Source organism: Pipistrellus hanaki (assembly GCF_964339955.1).
Source record: "Pipistrellus hanaki genome assembly, chromosome: 12".
Lineage (NCBI taxonomy): Eukaryota > Metazoa > Chordata > Mammalia > Chiroptera > Vespertilionidae > Pipistrellus > Pipistrellus hanaki.
This window is the reverse complement of record NC_140514.1, coordinates 21,935,417-21,953,915: the sequence shown is the minus strand read 5'-3', so window position 1 is coordinate 21,953,915 and position 18,499 is coordinate 21,935,417. Positions and strand designations below refer to the sequence as shown.

The window sequence follows — 18,499 nt, the reverse complement described above, 5'->3', positions numbered from 1 at the left end:
CGCCAAAGTTGCTCCAAAGTTCCCGGCCCGGGGCAGCCCCCGGCGGCGCGCCGCGGCTCACCGGCGTAGTGGTCGAAGACGGTGGGCACGTACTCCTCCGGGAAGGCGTCGTTGGCATAGCTCATGAGCAGGCACGTCTTGCCCACCGCCCCGTCGCCCACCACCACGCACTTGAGCATCAGCGCGCCGGGCCCGTGAGCCATGCTGCGGCCGGCCGGCCTCCGGGCATGGTCCCCCCGGAGCCCCCGCCCCGGCCCCCGGCTCAGCCCCAGCCCGCCTGGGGGGGCCGCCGCTCCGCGCAGCCCGGCCGGCCCCCCGGCCCCATGCAGCGGCTCCCCCCGCCCGAGGGGAGGGGGCGGCGGGCCCGGGGCGCTGCTGCCGCCGCCGCCTCGGTCGCTGCCCGGATCCGCGCCCGGGCCCCGGTGTCCGCGCCCGCCCGCTGCCCCAGCTGCTCGCCGCCCGCGCCCGCGCCCCGACCCGGCCTCCCCAGGAGGATCCGCTGGATCATAAGACTGTCCGGCCCCGGGGGAGACCGCAACTTTGGGGAGGGCGGCGCGGGGAGGGGCCAGGCGGCTGTCCCCGCCCCGCGGGGCCCGGAGGAGGGCGGTCCCCGGCGCCGCCCCCGAGTGCGGGGCGCCCGCCCGCGCCCGCCGCCCGCTCCCCGCCCCGCCCGCCCGCCCGCGGCCCCCACGGGCCCCGCCGGCTTCCCGAGCTGGGCTCCCCGCCGGGGCAGCCGGGAGGAGGCGGAGGAGCTGGAGGAGGAGGAAGAGGAGGAGGAGGAGGAGGAGGGAGGGAGGGAGGTGAGGCGGGGGAGGGGGCCGGGAGGGGAGCGCCGGGGAGGAGCGAGGGCTCCTCGCGAAAGTGCCCGCAGCGCCCGGAAGCGTCCAGAGGCCCCGGTGCCGGGAGATGGGGAGGCCGCTGGGGGAACTACGACGACTCCAACGATGACGCAATAGCCATGCAAAATTATACACATATATATTTAAACTCCACCCGGAAGGCAGGATCCATCGGCCTCTGCGTACACCACAGAACTAGAAACCGGGACGAAAGAAAGGATTAAAAAAAATTTTTTTTTTTTTTTTCATGAAGGCGGGTAGAATGATGGGGGAGGGGGCGACCCTGGGCTAGAAAGTAGGGACTCCTGGCTTATTGCTTGGGCCTCCTTCCCACAACCACCCAAGCTGTTCGCAGCAGAAGCTTGAGTCCTTTACTTTGAAACTGGTGACTAAGGGAGTTACAGCATCTTGAATCATGGAAGCACCCACAACCAGCCAGAAAAGGGAGAAGACACGGCTGGCTTTGGACCCCACAAATAGACCTTTGTTCCCTCTGGTGGGGACATTCTCGGAGGCCCCCTGGCAGTCCCCAGTGCCCCTCGAAGGTGTTAGGTTGTGATCCCTGAGGAGCCACACACTATGGTGCTCTAAGCTGTGGCCTTCGATCCAGGCAGCAGCCCCTATCCCCCTGCCTGGCCAAAGCCTGGAAACAGCGGGGTGCCCAGGTCCCATTCACTGTCCGTTAGTGCCGCTTTGACCATCAGGCACTGGGGGAGACGGGTGGGGAGAGGAGGTACTCTTGCGCTGACGCTGCACCCACTGCTGACATGAGAGAAACCACTTCCTTTCATTGATTCACAGGGTTAGAAAACGCTGTGTGGAGAGGCAATGCAGAAGTCAACTGGACCATCTTCCTTAGACGCCTTGGGTTGTAGGTAAGCAAACAGACCTAGAGAGGTGGAGTGGTTATCTCAAGGCTTCCAGGACATTTGGGAAATGCTCACTGTTAGGTCCTTGTGCCTCACTTCTGAGACCTCAACACTCAAGCCCAAAATCTGACTTCTATTGTCCTAGGAGGACTTCCTGGATTACTGGTAGTTCCTTGTGGAATCACACTCAAGATCTCACCAGATCCCTCCAAAGGCATCTAAGTGTGTGTGTAGACATGTGCATTGCCCGCTGCAGTGAATCTGGAAGAAACTTTGTATGAATGACAAGAAAGACAGCCTTGTAGTCAGATCTTGGTTCCTGGTCACCTTCTGCCACTTAGAAGGGAAGAAAGGAGGACTTGCTCCCTTTGCCTATAGGACCATTACTTCAGGCAGCATTTTCTGGGTCCAGTATTCTGAAAGGAAGGTCTATCCGAAGGAAGAGGTTAGGAGATACTGGCGTCTACCCAGCCAGGAGAGTGCATTTGGTCCCTGATGCTAGTGAGAGGCCCACTTCTCTAGGCCTCAGCTTCCTCCTTTATAAATGTGAGTGCATCCGTAAGAATAAGAACAGGTCTCACCCTTGAGAACTCTAGGGGGAATCAGAATGTGACCTGTTTGGGAACAAGAGGAGAAGCAGTTGTTGGAGACATGGGGAAGGCCTTTATGAGGATGACAAGGTCTCTCCCTGGACTGGAGCAGGGAGGCTTCCCCAGTTCAGGACTCTGGCATTTACTAGCGATCCAAGGAGCTGGAGGATCAGCTCCAGAACCTTGAAAAATGTCAGGGCCCCCAGGTTCTGGATGGTCCGGGAGAAGCTCTGAAAAAGTCAGAGCACTTCACGTGGGGAACTGATGTCAGATGAATCATGCAGAGGTGACTTCATTGGTGATGATGACTTCATCTCTTTGGCCCATAGAAAAGCCAAAATAGACTGCCAGGAATACTTAGTGCTCTGGGCTGATTCCACTAGTGTGTATGCGGAGTGGGAGGGAGGATTATCCTGGATGCCCCCAGATCAGCCCACAGATGGGTTAGCTGGAAGGACCAGATAGATTTAGCAGAAAGCTTTTTCCTATGGGCAAAAAGGATAATGCTTTAAGTGGTCAAAACAACAACAAAAATAATTCTCAAATTTCAGGGACTTGAGAGACAGAGATCAACTTTGTTTCTAGACATCCCATAGGCTCTGTGCTTGCTTTTCTCCTTTGGTGTCAACTGCATATATCAAAACACACAATAATCTGTGTGAGAATCAGGAAATCTCTACTTAGCCTTCTCTTTTTTCCTGTAGTTCCTACTCTTCGTTGATTCATCCAGTACTTCACTTAACAAGCATTTATTGGGATTTACTTGATGCCAGGCTGTATTCCTGGGCAGGGGACAAAGAGTTGGAAAACCGCAATCAATGGAGGGAGAGGCAGAAAGGAACTGAGGAGCAAATAGATAATTACTAAATAATGCGATCAGTGCGGTGGTAGAGGATAAAGAACAGACTTCTGGAAGTGCAGGGGAGGCTCTTAGTATCTAACTGAAGAAGGATTTGCAGAAGGGTGTCATTGGCCTGCGGTTTAAGAGGCTAATAGGAGCAAGATAAGAGTGCCTGCGAAAGACAGCCCCAGACCAGGGCAAGAAGGAACAGCTCACAATTTCATGGAAAGAGTGAGCCATCTAGGGTGGACAGAGTGCAGGATTGGTGGTGCTGGGGATCTGCTTTGTGTTTCGTTGGGAACTATAATATCGATTGTGCTTAATGCAGAGGTTCCCATTTCTGTCATACTCACCTTCTGTCTTAATCTGTTCTCGCTGCTATAACAATATACCATAGACGGGGTAGCTTATACACAACAGAAATGTATTTTGCATATTTCTGGAGCTGGAAGTCTGGGGTCAGGATACCAATGTGGTTTGGTGAGGGTTGTAGACTTGTTGTGTCTGCATATGGGAGAAAGCACTAGGGAGCTCTGTCAGGCCTCTTTATAAGGGCACGAATCCCATTCATGAAGGCTCTGCCCTGTGACCTAATCACTTTCAGAAGGTCCCACATGCTAATACCAATACTTTGGGCTTTAGGTTTTAACATACCAATTTGAACTTATAATACCTTCCTAATGTAAGTAACTTGGAAATTGCACAAAATATACAAGACCACTGTTTTCCTCAACTGGACAGCACATAGCAAGGGACAGTGATTCCCAAAAGAACAGAACCAATGAGGCAAGCTCTGCTACACCCTAACTTTCTACTGAAAGTACTTTCTGAATTGCAGCATATGAGGGGGAACTGGAGTAGATGACAGTGGCTTGCTGAATTGAGAAGATAGCTGAGGAGACTTTTCAAGACAGAGTACCAGAATGGAGGGAGTATAGCAACATGATCCTCTTGAGTCTGCTGCTGATACTAAACTGTACATTCCTAGCAAACTCCACAATGCTAGGCAAAAAACTGCCCGAGACCATGAGCTAGTTGGTTCCCAGGGTTCACACAGAATTAGGAAGTGTTTGATTTCCAACCAGCCAATAGGAAGGGACTTTGTAGAATGTCCAGAGGATTCAGTAGAAGTGACAGGAGGGGTGTGCATATGTAGAAGGGCTATTTTAGCCCTAGAGTAAAAGTAACTTTTAGATGTCCCACCAACAAAGTTTATAAACAAGCCTCCTAAAGAACAAGTTCTTCCACTATTACCATAAATGCCAGGCATCATTTTTAAAGAACAGCAACATAATGGAGACATTCAGCAACATAAAATTCAGAATGTCAAGAATTAATAGACATGCAAATAAGTAGGAAAACATAATTAGGAGAAAAACCAGTCAGTAGAAACAAACCAAGAAATGAGAGAGAATGGAATTAGCAGATGAGGATTTTAAAAGGTACTATCAATATACACAAGGACTTAAAGAAAAATGTGAATATGGAGAGGTGGGGAATGAAAGATATAAAGAACCAAATCGAACTTCTGGAATTGAAGAACACAACACCTGAAAGGAAACATTCACTGGCCGGTTTTAACAGCAGATTGGACATGGTAGGAAAAAAAAATAAATGTCTGTGACATTGAAGACATAACAATAGAACCTATCCAAACTAAAGCACACAGAGAAAAGGCCTAAGGAAATAAAACAAAACACAATTTCTGTGTCCGAAACTACATTCCTGAGGCCTTTAGTTAAAGGTAGAAATTTCCAACAGATTCCATGGGGGCAGGACTAACCTTCAACGCCGTTACAACAATATAGTAGAACAGGTTGTAAACAAAATGAAATCATTTCATGTTGGCTGGTCAAAGCTCCCTGCCCTGAAAACCTCCTCCCCGAGGTGCCCCAGACCCCAGGCCTTTCCCTGGCTCCCTCTGACCTCCGGACTCAACATAAAGCGTTAATGCCTGGCGGAACCCTGCTGCTACTGAGGCAGAACAACTCTGGTTGATTAGCTGTTAATTGTGTTGAGTGTCATCTCTGATAACCGGACATGTTAGGACTGTGGGAGCCTTCTTGGGCTTTTAAGTCACTTTCTGAGAAGAATAGACTCAACTAGAGGATCTGGGAAAATTCATCCAAATAACTTACATTTAAAAAAAGTTTTTTTTTTAAATATGTTTTATTGATTTTTTACAGAGAGGAAGAGATGGGAGAGAGAGTTAGAAACGTTGATGAGAAAGAAACATCAATCAGCTGCCTTCTGCACACCCCCTATTGGGGATGTGCCCGCAACCAAGGTACATGCCCTTGACCAGAATCAAACCTGGGACCCAGCCAGTCTGCAGGCTGATGCTCTATCTACACAGAGTCAAACCAGTTAGGGCCATTTTAAAAATTCTTATAGAGCTCTGTGTTCTAGGAGTGTGGTCAGGACAGGAGGAGGTCCCCCTCAGGGCAGGCTACAACAGTTCTCTTTGCACCTTCCCTTTCCTTTCTTTTCTCAAAGAGGGTTGCTAACCCCCAATGTTGTGACAGTCTATAGGGAAGACTGTTCCCTCACCACCCATCTATTCATCTATCTATCTAGCCCACTATAGTTATTAAGTGATCGCTGTGTGCTTGACTCTGTGGAAAGTACTAAGATGAATCAGAAATAGTACTTTCCACAATAAGGTCATCACAGAAGTCCCTCCCCACGGTGAGGGGCAGGGTTGGATGGACACACTCTCTTCCTTGTGTCAGGCATTGAGATGTGCCTCTTAGCAGAGGTGAGGTCAGACAGGACCTCTCAGTTGAGAATGAAGTCACCAATAAAGCAATGTTTGGCATCCGAATATGTCCTCTAAGCTGAGGACTGTGTGTTTCTGAGCAAGCAGAGCATCTGCACTCCTTGGGGCTGTTCCTGCCTATAGATCACTGGAGGCTTGTCCTGGGACTTCTTGCTCTCATTCTTTCTCCCGGCCTTCTGCAGGTTCCCTGGGCTCTGGCCTGGGCCTGCCTCTCCACAGACAGCTCAGGAACTGTGGTTCTAGGGAGGGCAGATGAGGGGAAGGGTCTTTTGTGAATGGCATCTGACATTTACCTGGCACTTCACAAAGCTTGCTCACTCCTTACAACATTCGGCTTTCACAGCTCCACTGACAAGGCAGCAGAATTCCTCATTAATATCCTTATTTTATTATTAATGCTTTTGTCTTGATCCAGATGGAATTCAGGCAGATTTTGAGCCTTTATCCAGATTGCCTGGCCTATGAGTGACATCAGGACTGAAACCTGAGCAGAAAGGGAGGAAGCAGGAGAGAGATCAATTGATCAGTTGCCTCCTGTACACACCAGTTGAAGATCAAATCCACAATCTAGATATGTGTCCTGACCAGGAATTGAACCCTCAACCTTCTCGTGGACGAGACAACGCTCTAACCAACTGAGCCACACTGGCTAGGGCAAGGTGTGAATTATTTTTTTTTAAAGTATGTTTTTATTGATCTCAGAGAGGAAAGGGGGGGAGGGAGAGAAACATCAATTATGAGAGAGTATCATTGATACCCTGTTTCCCCGAAAATAAGACAGTGTCTTATATTAATTTTTTCTCCCAAAGTTTTGCTAGGTCTTATTTTCAGGGGATGTCTTCTCTTTCCATGCGCTAGGTCTTATTTTCGGAGGATGTCTTATTTTCGGGGAAACACGGTAGACTGTCTCCTGCACACCCCACCCTGGGGATCAAGTCCACAACCCTAGCATATGCCCTGACCAGGAATAGAACCGAGACCTCCGGGTTCATAGGTGGATGCTGAACAAGGTGGGAATTCTTAATGTAAGTTATTTGAGGAGAAATGTTTCTTGCCCTGTCTGGTTCTGGCCCCTGCAGGCATTAGCTTTCTCCTGCCCTGACCAAAGCCTGCTTTGCACTGGGGGTGGAGTTCTTGGATTAAAATTGTATGTGTCCCCTTACTCATCAGCACTGAAAAAGAGTTGAAGCTTTCTGGGCACTTCTGATTTTCTCTCTGGTGTCTCTGTTTACTTCCAGACCAAATGAACTCTCTGGCTCATGCTCTTCTCCCTCTGCGTGCTCCAAAGGTAGCAGGGTGCACAGTCTCTGCTTCCCACATCCTCACCTTGAGCTGAGCTGCGAGGCTCTGCGAGCTGCAGCAGGCTGCCAGGGCCTGCCCCTGACTCATCAAACCTGCCAGCTGGCTCTGTGCAACATCTCCTTCTACCCCAAAGCCTGTCCTTGTGTTCTTGTCCAAACCCTCACCCGGGCTGCCTTGACATGGCACTTATTTGGCTTGTATCCAGATTCTCCTGCCTCTGCTAATCTTCTTAAACCCAGGTTTGGCCAAGTTCCAGCCCTGTTCAGAAGCCTTTGATGGGTCTCCTTTGCCTACTGCCCCAATCTCAGTCTGACATTTCCAACCAATCACCAGTCTTTCTGGACACTGCTCACACCCACTGCCACTGCAGGCCTGCTTGCTGCTGCCAACCCCATCTACTCTCTGCACCCAGACCTCCTACACATCCCCACAACTGTGCCATGGCCCACAGCATTCTCCCATCTAGAGGCTCTCTCTTTCTGCTTATCTCAGTGATCAGTCCCACAATAATCGTCTTGACTCCTGCCTCCTGGATTGACCCCTTCCCCCAAGACTACTCCTTCAGCTGACATCTACAGCAACTCATCATCCTGTGTTCTCTCCTGGCTCTTATCCCATCCCATTTTGGGTGCCAAATACCTTTCCACATTTCTGAACCAAGGTTCTCTGGATAGAGTCAGGTATCCATAATTACTTAATCAATTCTTGTCTATTTGGATAAATTCTCCTTAATGAATACTACCAACTTGCTACTTTTTTTTTTCTGTTCTTTTCATTATTATCATTTTTAAATCTTTATTGGTGAGATTATTACAGATTTCCCTCTTTCTCCAACCCCCATTGCTCCCCTCCACCTAGTTTCTGCCCCACCCCAAACCTTCACCATCCTATTGTCTTTGTGCATAGGTAATGCATATGAGATCTTTGTTTAATCTCTTCCCCCTTCCCACCCCCTCTTCCCTCTGAGAATAATCAGTCTGTTCCATTTCCATGCTTCTGATTTGATTTTATTCACCAGTTTATTCTGTTCATTAGATCTCTTATTCGTTTATTTTGATGTATTTGTTGCCATTTTGTTGTTCATATATTTGATCCTTTTCTTCTTCTTCTTCTTAAAGAATACTCTTCAACATTTCATACAATACTGGTTTCATATAAAAGCTAACTCCTTTAGCTTTTTCTTGTATGTGAAGCTCTTTATCTGACCTTAAATTCTAATTGAGAACTTTGCTGGGTAGAGTAATCTTGGTTTTAGGTCTTTGCTATTCATCACTTTGAATATTTCTGGCCTGCATAGTTTCTTTTGAGTAATCAGCTGACAGTCATATGGGCACTCCCTTGTAGGTAACTAACTTCTTTTCTTTTGCTGCTTTTAAGATTCTCTTTGTCTTTAGCCCTTCGCATTTTAATTATGATGTATCTTGGTGTGGTTTTCTTTGGGTTCCTTTTGTTTGGGACTCTGTGCACTTTCTGGACTTGTAAGTCTATTTCTTTCACCAGGTATGGAAAGTTTTCTGTCATTTTTTCAGATAGGTTTTTAATATCTTGCTCTTTCTCTTCTTCTGGCACCCTCAAAATATGGATGTTTGTACACTTGAAGTTGTCCCTCACACTATATATTTTTGGATTCTTTTTTCTTTTTGCTCTTCTGGTTGGGTATTTTTTGCTTCCTCATATTTCAAATCATTGATTTGATTCTCTGGATCTTCAAGTCTACTGTTGAATCCCTGTATATTATTCTTTATTTCAGCCAGTGTACCAGTATGCTTAATTTCTGACTGGTCCTTTTCCATTTTTTTTTTTTTTTTTTAATATTTATTTATTTATTTATTTATTTGCATTCTCACTAAGATCCTTGAAAGTCTCACAAGTCCCTTGGAAGTTTCTATAAGATTCTTGAGTAACCTTATAACTGTGATTTTGAACTCTATATCTAGTAGTTTACTTTCTTCCATTTGTGATATGTTTCTTTGTCTCCACATTTTGGCTGCTTCCCTGTGTTTGTTTCTATGTATTGGGTAGAGCTGCTAATGGTCTCCTTGAGTTGATAGAGTGGCCCTATAGGACACAATGGTTCAGCATCCCCAATCGCCTGAGGTGGACACTCTAGGTGCATCCCTTTGTGGGCTTTGTGCACAGTCGATGTAGTTGAGATTTGTTTGCTGTTGGCATCACAGGGAGGAATTGACCTCCAGGCCAATGGCTGTGAGGACCAGCTGCAACTACAGTGGGAGAACTGCTGTGCAGGAGACACCCTTGTGGAATAGGACTTGCTTCAGTGGGGCTTTGGTGCTCACTAAGTCTGACCCTTGAGTGTGTTGCTGATGGATGTAAAGAGATGTAATCTGGAATGGTTTCCTACTGACCACTGGGTACACTGGCTCTTGAGTTTCCAGGGAGGAGTAAAGTCAGCCCTGCCTAAGGCCCCCCAACAGGAGCTACAGAGAGATCTACAGATTCCTCCTCTTTGTATCAGGTTTGGAAATGCCCAGATGAGGCCCAGATGTGAAGCAAGGCAGGCTGATGCTGGTGCTGGGTCTTGGGACTTTTAATGATAAGTTTGGGGCTCCCTGACCCAGCTGCAGCTAATTTGAGATTTCCAAGACATGCCATTCCTATGCAAAATCCACTCCGCACAGGTTGGGTGGGGCTGAAAATTGGATGGGGCGGAGTCTCAGGGAATCACCAGGACAGAGCAAATAGAAATGGCTGCCAGTAAGCCTTGCAATTGGGAAGATCCCAGAACAATGATCCCTAAAAGCACCTCCATCTGGAAGAAAGCTGCCCTCAAGTTCCTGCCCTGATGCCAGACAATCCAGTTCCTCCTCGTATGTGTCTGTGCCCCCCAGTGTCGCCCTGACACTGGAGCTCAGAGGAAGCAGGAGCTTGTAAATTCGGTTTGTGTGCAGACCATTTAAGAGGAGCAGCTGGGTCTCCAGCAGCTTCGTTGTCACTGAGCCCCAATCCACACTTTTTTTTTTTTTACAGCTCATTAGCTATGGGGACTTCTTTTCCCAGCTTTGGGACTCTGGGCTAGGCATCTGCTGTGGGCTGAGATCCCTTGCTCCTCCAGGGGGCCTCCACAGAGACAGTCTCCCTCCCAATTAAAAAAGCGGCACACGTGGGTGCCAGACCAGCATGTTCTGTGCTTCCTCGTCTCCTACCAGTCTCAGTGTGCTTTCTTCTTTATGTCTCTAGTTGTAGGACTTCCATTCAGCCAGCAGTTCTGGATGATGGTTGTTCTGTATTTCAGTTGTAATTTTGATGTGGTTGTAGGAGTTGGCCAGTACAGGCATTTGCCTACGCCTCCATCTTGGTCTCTCTATCCCAACTTGCTACTTTTGCCAGGTGACTCCCCTTCAAGTTGAGACATCTGTTGTCAGTGATGGAATATCTCAAACCACCCACGGCACGGCTTACCTATCTATAAGGCAATGCATTATAAAATAGACCGTGATGAACTAGGAAGGGGACTTAGACACTAAATCCTGCATTCACTTAGCTTTCTTAAAACTGCTAACACAGAACACTGTCCAGTGATTACCTTGTTTCCCTCCCCCATTACGTTGTGTGCTGGAGTGACAGGATTGGTGTCTGATGTGTTCTATATCTCCACCTGGCACATAACAGATAGTCATCAAGCATTTGTTGAGAGACAAAAAAAGAGATGCGGCCTTCCCACATATTTAGCATTTGAAATCCCCTAAAGGAATCGGTGTTCCTCTCAATTTCCTCACCCACTTCCTGGGCTCTGCAAGTTGCCCGGTGCTCCTAACTCTGGAAAGTCCCTTCCCTTTCTCGCTCTGCAATCTCCAAGTGTCTGGAGGCCCAGGTTGGGCTGCCTCTCTTCTGGCCAGGGGAAGGGAGCCCACACCCAGATGTTTGCCCTTAGACTTGCTTACAAATCCTAGCTGGAATGAAGACCAGTTGCTGGAGGCTCTGGCAGGGCTCCAGGCCGAAGGACAGGTTTTACATTTATGCTTTGTGCACCAGGCACTCCTGCCAGCCCCTCCTCCCTTTCGATGGCTGGGGATTTGCATTTCCTTCCCCAGGCTCACACAGGCTCACTGGGCAACTATGAGGGCCCAGAGGAGATCCCCAAACTCATATTTCCTCTAAGGACCCTCCTGTGCCCACAAATACAAAATCACCCATTTTGAAATGTCTCCCTCATGTCATAAGGAGGGGCTTTTGGGGGTGCTGGCAATGTTCTATTTCTTGACCTGGGTGGTGGTGAACGATGAAATAGAGAAGGCCAGAGACCGGGATGCCAGGACACAGGCTTTATTGAAGAGAAGAGTACCACTGCCTGCTGCTTCCAGAGAGCAGAAGAGTGAGGGCGGGGATACAATCACCTTTAAGGGGGGTAGGGGGCGAGGCTTAGGGCACTCAGCACACGCTGATTGGTGGTTTCATGTAAGGCCTATGATTAGGGACCTAGGGACTTAGGAATGGGGGGGGGGGGGAACTTAGGGTATTTGGCAGGTCCTGATTGGTGGTTCAGTGCTCAGGAATGTCTGGCTGCAAGTGGAGTTTACATCCGTCCATCAACTGGAGGAAGGGAGGATCTATCAGGTGGTTACAGGATATTTGTATATTATAGTAAGTCATTAAGCCATACATTTACATTCTATACACTTCTCCATATGTGTAATATATATATATATCAATATATATATATATATATATATATTTTTTTTTTTCACAATAAAATAAAATAAAAAAGACAAAAAGGGAAAGCCCTGCCCCTTCCCCAACTCTTAATCTGATGGATCCATTCGAACCCATGCCTCTCTGTGCCCAGCCCCTGCTAGAGAAGGAGATCCTTTGTCTTCAAGGAAGTTCCTGTGAGAAAACAAGACACTGAATTCACCTCTGATTCTATCATGGAAATAACCATGCTGTCGTTGTTTTGAGAAGGAGTCCAGAGGTCAAGGAAGTGGCAGGGCCCAAGCTGGGCCTGAAAATAGAGGTGGGACGAGCAGAGGAGGGGATTTTGACTGAGAAAATGGTATGAGCAGAAGCTGTTAGGTGCGGTGGCCGGCAATGAAAGACCCTGGTACTGAATACCTTATAGGAGGAAGGCCTTCTTAAAGAGCCCTAGATGCTGCCCTTCCCCCACCCCAAACAATGGCCAAGTGGATGCCATTTACAGCACAAGCCTGCCTCATTGGAAGGGAGGCATGCGGGCTCTCACGCAGGAGCAGACATGTGGGATTCTCAATTCCCGGTTTGTCTTGTTGTTTTGCTCAAGCCACAGGACCATTGGCCTCATAATCCCCATTCCAGACAGACCAAGAGTTACAGCTGCCAGATGCATTACCCGGGCACCCACATGCCTACAGAGACGGTTGCTCAATCCTGACTTTTAAACCTGCCCCACCTTGCAGCTGCCTTCAGGTCACCGCACTGATCAGCTGTTGAGAAGTGGGAGGGGGCAGGAGAACTCGGGACTGAGTTTCTGGATGGTGATGGTGACAGGCTCTGAGGGGATTCCACCCAAGCCCCGGAGCCCTGGAATCCCGGGACTTCACCCACCATCACCAAGGATGTGGCCGGCCACCTGAAGCTGTGGCTGAAGATGCCATGAAGTGCTGGGTGCTTCCCAAACTCCAGGCAGGGCTCCTAAGTGTAATACAGGGAGGCAAGACTAGGCTGTGTTTCCACTTACTTTACTGAGTGGAAACCAAGTCAGTCACAGGCACTCTGAATACACCGAGTGACTGCGAGGAGGAGCGAGGCCTGAAGCATAGGAGAGACACTAATCATGGTAGTAATGGCAGTAGTAATGATGTAACTACCAAGCATGAGGATTAAGCTCAATATTTATTTTATCTTCACAATAACTCTGTTGGGGAAGTTATTATTTATATTCTACAGATGAGGCTTCAAGCGGTGAGCTGCTTTACCAAAGCCATACAAAATGGTAAGCGCAGCGCTAGGATTGAATTTGACAGACTGACTCCGGAGCCCACCCTGAGGAGCCAGCAATGCCCAGGTCAACCTCGTCTGGGCCTGGAGAGGATGGCCCCCCTCCCCACTGGAGCAGGCCAGCCCCTGTGGTGGGTGTGGCCCCCTTAAAGACCATCTGGCAAACTTCGCTTGCTCTGGTTTCTCACTAAACTGCTTTTGGATTGCCTTCCCACGTACAGGGGTGGGGAGGGGAGGAAGGCCGGGATCTGCCAACACAACAGCTGTATTTTTCATTAGTAAATTAATAAACGGGCCGCCTGGTTCACACACGTATCCATTTCTGACATCCCGGTTAAGGCCAGCCTGCCCCAGAGCTGAAGCCCACGGTACGCCAACTTCATTGAGATTCTGAGCATGTGAGGGAAGCCCCCGCACGGCCTGCGTGCCAAGGAAATCCCTCTTGGCCTCCTCTCACCGACTTGGCCGGCCTTCCCCGGTGACAGCCTGGCTCTTCAGATCAAGCTGCCTGGGCAGACTGCGAGGGTCTGCAGAAAGAAGGCAGGAACCGTGCCAGGTTCCAATGTGTGTTCCAAGTTCCACATTCTGCCTGCGGACTCCGGGTGCTGGAGCAAAGGCTGGCCCTTGGCAGCGGACTGGTAAGGGTACACACATAAGCGGGGGCATCCTAGATCTCCAGCTCTCTCTTCTTACCCAGGGAGCCTTCCCGCGTGTCCCCCTCCCCCGCCTCATTTAGTTGACTTGTCTTATTTAGGAGCAGAGAATGTTTTGTTCTATGTACAAAGGTGCAGCCTTAAAAAAATTACATCCTAAATTAACGTGGGGATTTTCTTTTTAATTTCTAATAGCAGTTTGTAAGGTTGGTCTTTGTCACCATCACTGGGTCATTTTTCACCGAGCTTGGTGCATCTTTCTGGGACAGCGTTCTATCTTGTTATTGTGTTAAACAAAAACAAAACCACATAACATGAAATCTATTCTCTTCACAGACTGTTAAGTTACAGTACAGTATTGTTAGTAGTGTAAACTGTGGCACATTGTTGAATCTCTAGAACTTTTTCATCTTGCGTGACTGCAACTCTATAACTGTTGACATCAACTCCCCAACTTTCCCTCCCCTTTGCCCCTGGCAACCACCGTTCTATTTTCTGCTTTTATGAATTGGTCTACTTTTAATACTTCAAGTAAAGAGAATCAGGCAGTATTTGTCCTGTGACTGGCTTATTTCACTTAGCATAATGTCAAAGGTTCACCCATGATGTAGCGGGTTACAGGATATCCTTGTCACAGTTTCAAGTCAAAATAATAAACCATTGTATGTATATACAACATTTTCTTTATCAATTCAACTCCCAGTGGCACGTAGGTTGTCTCCACCGATTAGCTTTTGTGAATAAGGCTGCAATGATTGGGGGGGGGGGGGGGGGGTGTCTCTTTGAGGTCCTATTTTCAACTCTTTGAGATAAATGCCCTGAAGTGGGATTGCTAGATCACACAGTAGTTCTGTTTTTAACCTTTTAAGGATCCTTCATGCTGTTTTCCAAAGATGCAACACCATTTTACATCCCCACCAATATTGTACAAGGGTTTCAATTTCACCATTTCGTCTCCAACACATTATTTTCAGCTTTTTTTTTTTGCGTGTGTGTGTGTGTGTGTGTGTGTGTGTGTGTGTGTGTGTGAATAATGGACATCCTAACAAATATAAGGTGATATATCATTGTGGTTTTGCTTTGCAGTCCCCTGATGATTAGTAATGTTGAGCATTTTCTTATATACCATTTGGGCATTTATATGTCTTCTTTGGAGAAATATCCTTTGATGTTTTTCTTACTGAGTTGTAGAAGTTTCTTATATACTTTTGATATTAATCTCTTATCAGATATATAGTTTGCAAATGTCTTCTCCCATTCCATAAGTTGCCTTATTGCTATACTGATCATTTTATGTGCTGCGCAGATTTTGAGTTTGACATAGTCCTATTTGCTTTTGTTGCCTAAGCTTTGGTTATCATGTCAAGAAGTCATTGCCAAGACCGATGTTATGAAGTCTTTTTCAATGTTTTCTTCTAGGAGTTTTTTAATTTTAGGTCTTATGTTTAAGTCTCTAATCAATTTCAGTTGGTTTTTATGTATGTAGGTATTTAATTTTCCCAGTGCCATTTGTTGAGGACACTATCCTTTCTCCACAGTCTTGGTACCCTTGTCAAAAATCATTTCACTGTGTATGTGTGGATTTATTTCTGGGCTCTCTGTTCTGATGCATTGGTCTATATGTCTGTCTTTACCATTTTGGTTACAGTAGGTTTGTAATATGATTTGAAGTCAGGAATGTGAGACCTCCAACTTTGTTCTCTTTCAAGATTGCTTTTGGCTATTCAGAGTTCTTTGTGGTTTCCATGTGAATTTTTAGGGTTGTCTTTTTCTCTTTCTTCAAAAGATGCCATAGAGACATTGAATTTGTAGATAGTTTTGGGTAGTATGAACATCTTAACAATATTGTCTTCTAATCTATTAATATGGGACATCTTTCCATTTATTGTCTTCTTTAATTTCTTTCAGCAGCATTTTGTAGTATATATTGCACAAGTATTTAGCTTCCTTAGTTGAGTTTATTTCTAGTATTTTGTTTTTTGTGGGTGATACTGTAAATGGGATTGTTTTCTTAATTTCCTTTTATTTATTTGTTTATTTTTATTTTTAAAAAAATATATTTTATTGATTTTTTTTACAGAGAGGAGGAGAGAGGGATAGAGAGCTAGAAACGTCGATGAGAGAGAAACATCAACCAGCTGCCTCTTGCACACCCCCTACCGGGGATGTGCCTGCAACCAATGTACATGCCCTGGACCAGAATTGAACCTGGGACCTTCCAGTCCGCAGACCGACACTCTACCACTGAGCCAAACAGGCTTTGGCTTAATTTCCTTTTATATTATTTGTTGTTAATGTATAGAAATACTATTAATTTTGTATCTTGCAACTCTGAATTTGCTTATTAGTTCTAGCATTTTATTTTTGTGGAATTGTTAGGGTTTTCTAGATATAACATCATGTCATCTGGAAATAGAAATAATTTTACTTATTTCTTTTTAATTTGCAGGCCTTTTATTTCTTTCTCTTGCCTAACTGCTATAGCAAGGACATTAAATACCATGTTAATTAAAGTGGTAAGAGTAAGCATCCTTGCTTTGTTCTTGATCTTGGAGGGAAAAACATTTACTTTTCCATTGTTGAGTGTGATGTTATTTCCTTTTATTCCTGGTTTGTTATGTGGTTTTTATTATGAAAGGGTGTTGAATTTTCTCAAATTCTTTTTCTACATCTATTGAGATAGTCATGTAATTTTATCCTTCATTCTGTTAATGTGGTGTATCACATTGATTGATATTTGTATGTTGAGCCATCCCTACATTCCAGGGACAAATCCTACTTGTTCCTGGTGTATGAGCCTTTTAATGTGCTGTGAATTTGGTTTATTAGTATTTTGTGGAGGATTTTCACATCTGTGTTCATCAGGGATATTGTCTTGTAGTTTTCTTATAGTGTCTTTGTTTAACTTTGGTGTCAAGGTAATGTAGGCCTCATAAAATATATTTGGAAGCATTTCTTCCCCTTCGTTTGGGGAGGGGGGAGTCTGAGAGGGATTGACATTAATTTTTATTTTTATTTGTAGTAGAATTCTCCAACGAAACTATCTGGTCCTGGGCTTTTGTTTGTTTGGAGTTTTGTTTTGTTTTTTAAAATACTGACTTAATCTCCTCACTAGTTATAGACATGTTCAGATTTTCTATTTCTTCATGTCTGTTTCTTCAGTCTTGGTAGATTATATGTTTATAGGACTCTACCCTTTCTTCTAGGTTTTCCAGTTTGTTGGCATATAATTGTTCGTCGTAGGATCTTGTAATTCTTTTTATTTCTGTGGCATCAATAGTAATGCTTTCTGTGTATTGAACCATCACTGCCTAGAAAACTTCTGGACTAGGTCTGCCCTAATCATCTCATTATTATTTGATGACAAAAAGGTGGAAAGTATAACAAAGCGAGAACTCTAGGAACCCAAGTTCAAGTCTTTCTTAGGTATGACCTTGGACAGGTAGCTTTCCCTCTTTGGGCCTCATTTTCCTGATCTGTGAAACGAGCAGCCGATAGATGGTCTCCAGGATCTCTTTCTTTGGATGTTAACTTTCTCCTTCCTCCCCTTATACACTCCACAGCTAAGGAAGTGGAACTCCTAAAACTCTGCCCTAATAAAAGGAACCAGAGGGTCTGCCATCTCTCCCTCTACCTCCCTTTCCAGGAGCAGCCATGGCCTTGAGTGATGCCGATGTGCAGAAGCGGATTAAGCACATGATGGCTTTCATTGATCAGGAAGCCACTGAGAAGGCAGAACAAATAGATGCCAAGGCTGATGAAGAATTCAACATCGAGAAAGGACGCCTTGTGCAAACCCAACGACTAAAGATTATAGAGTATTATGAGAAAAAGGAAAAGCAAATAGAGCAGCAGAAGAAAATCCAGATGTCCACCATGAAGAGTCAGGCAAGGCTGAAGTTATTGCAAGTCCAAAATGACCTCGTCTCAGAGTTGCTAAATGAAGCAAAGCTGAGACTCATCAGGATTGTGGCAGACCCAGGAGTCTATCAGGAGATGTTGTATAAATTGGTGTTACAAGGTCTGTTCCGACTGCTGGAGCCTGAGGTGATTATACGCTGTAGGCAACAGGACTACGTCCTGGTTGAGGGTGTAGTGAGACAAGCCATCCCTCAATACAAGACTGTCTCTAAAAAACAGGTGAATGTCCATCTTGATGTAGAGATGCACCTGCCTATGAATTCAATGGGAGGTGTGGAGGTCTACAGTTGCGATCAGAAAATAAAAGTTTCCAATACTCTAGAGAGTCGACTAGATCTCTTAGCCCATCAAAAGATGGCAGAAATCCGAAGGACCTTATTTGGAGCCAATCCCAACAGAAAGTTTTTGACATAAACCTCTGGAAAATGAAGCTCGTGTTGAACTTCTGAGCCATAAAAGCATGTTATTAAGGCAAATAAAACTAGTCATGTTTCCTCTTCTTTGTTGCTCTAATATCATTCTAATTTCTTTTAAGAAATACCCTTTGAATAGCTAAAGGCATTCTACTTTGGAATAAGACCTGACTTAATACTTAGGAATCTAATTCCAGTTCATCCACCCATACCATAGCTTCTGCTCAGTTCTGCAGTCTGGTTGAAAGGAGTAAAGACAAGATGTCTATTCTTTAGCTCATCCTCAAGGTGAGATGAGTGGTATTTTTGGCTCATGGGTCTGAGTGCTCTAAATTTCTTTAGTATGTGTGAAGAATGTTTT

General features: G+C 46.1%; 2 protein-coding genes across 6 annotated transcripts in view; one reads left to right on the top strand and one right to left on the bottom strand.

Moving 5' to 3' along the window:
• Positions 1-608, bottom strand: part of RHOQ (ras homolog family member Q) — a 34,442-nt gene extending 33,834 nt beyond the window's left edge. Inside the window, exon 1 of the mRNA XM_084901031.1 lies at positions 62-608. Within this exon, the coding sequence (XP_084757157.1) occupies positions 62-203 (142 nt within the window). The 5' untranslated portion in view covers positions 204-608. The remainder of the gene's footprint in view (positions 1-61) is intronic.
• Positions 609-1,619: 1,011 nt separating this feature from the next.
• Positions 1,620-18,225, top strand: ATP6V1E2 (ATPase H+ transporting V1 subunit E2). Of its 5 annotated transcripts, none has more exons than XM_084901023.1 (4): positions 1,620-1,714; positions 12,025-12,192; positions 13,491-13,789; positions 17,451-18,219. In XM_084901023.1, the coding sequence occupies exons 3-4, from the start codon at positions 13,714-13,716 to the stop codon at positions 18,137-18,139; spliced, it is 765 nt and encodes a 254-aa protein (XP_084757149.1). In that variant the 5' UTR covers positions 1,620-1,714; positions 12,025-12,192; positions 13,491-13,713; the 3' UTR covers positions 18,140-18,219. The 5 variants fall into 5 exon arrangements, with proteins under 5 accessions (XP_084757149.1, XP_084757150.1, XP_084757152.1 ...); XM_084901024.1 differs by having other exon boundaries at positions 17,368-18,219; XM_084901026.1 differs by lacking the exon at positions 13,491-13,789.
• The last annotated feature ends 274 nt before the right edge of the window (positions 18,226-18,499 follow it).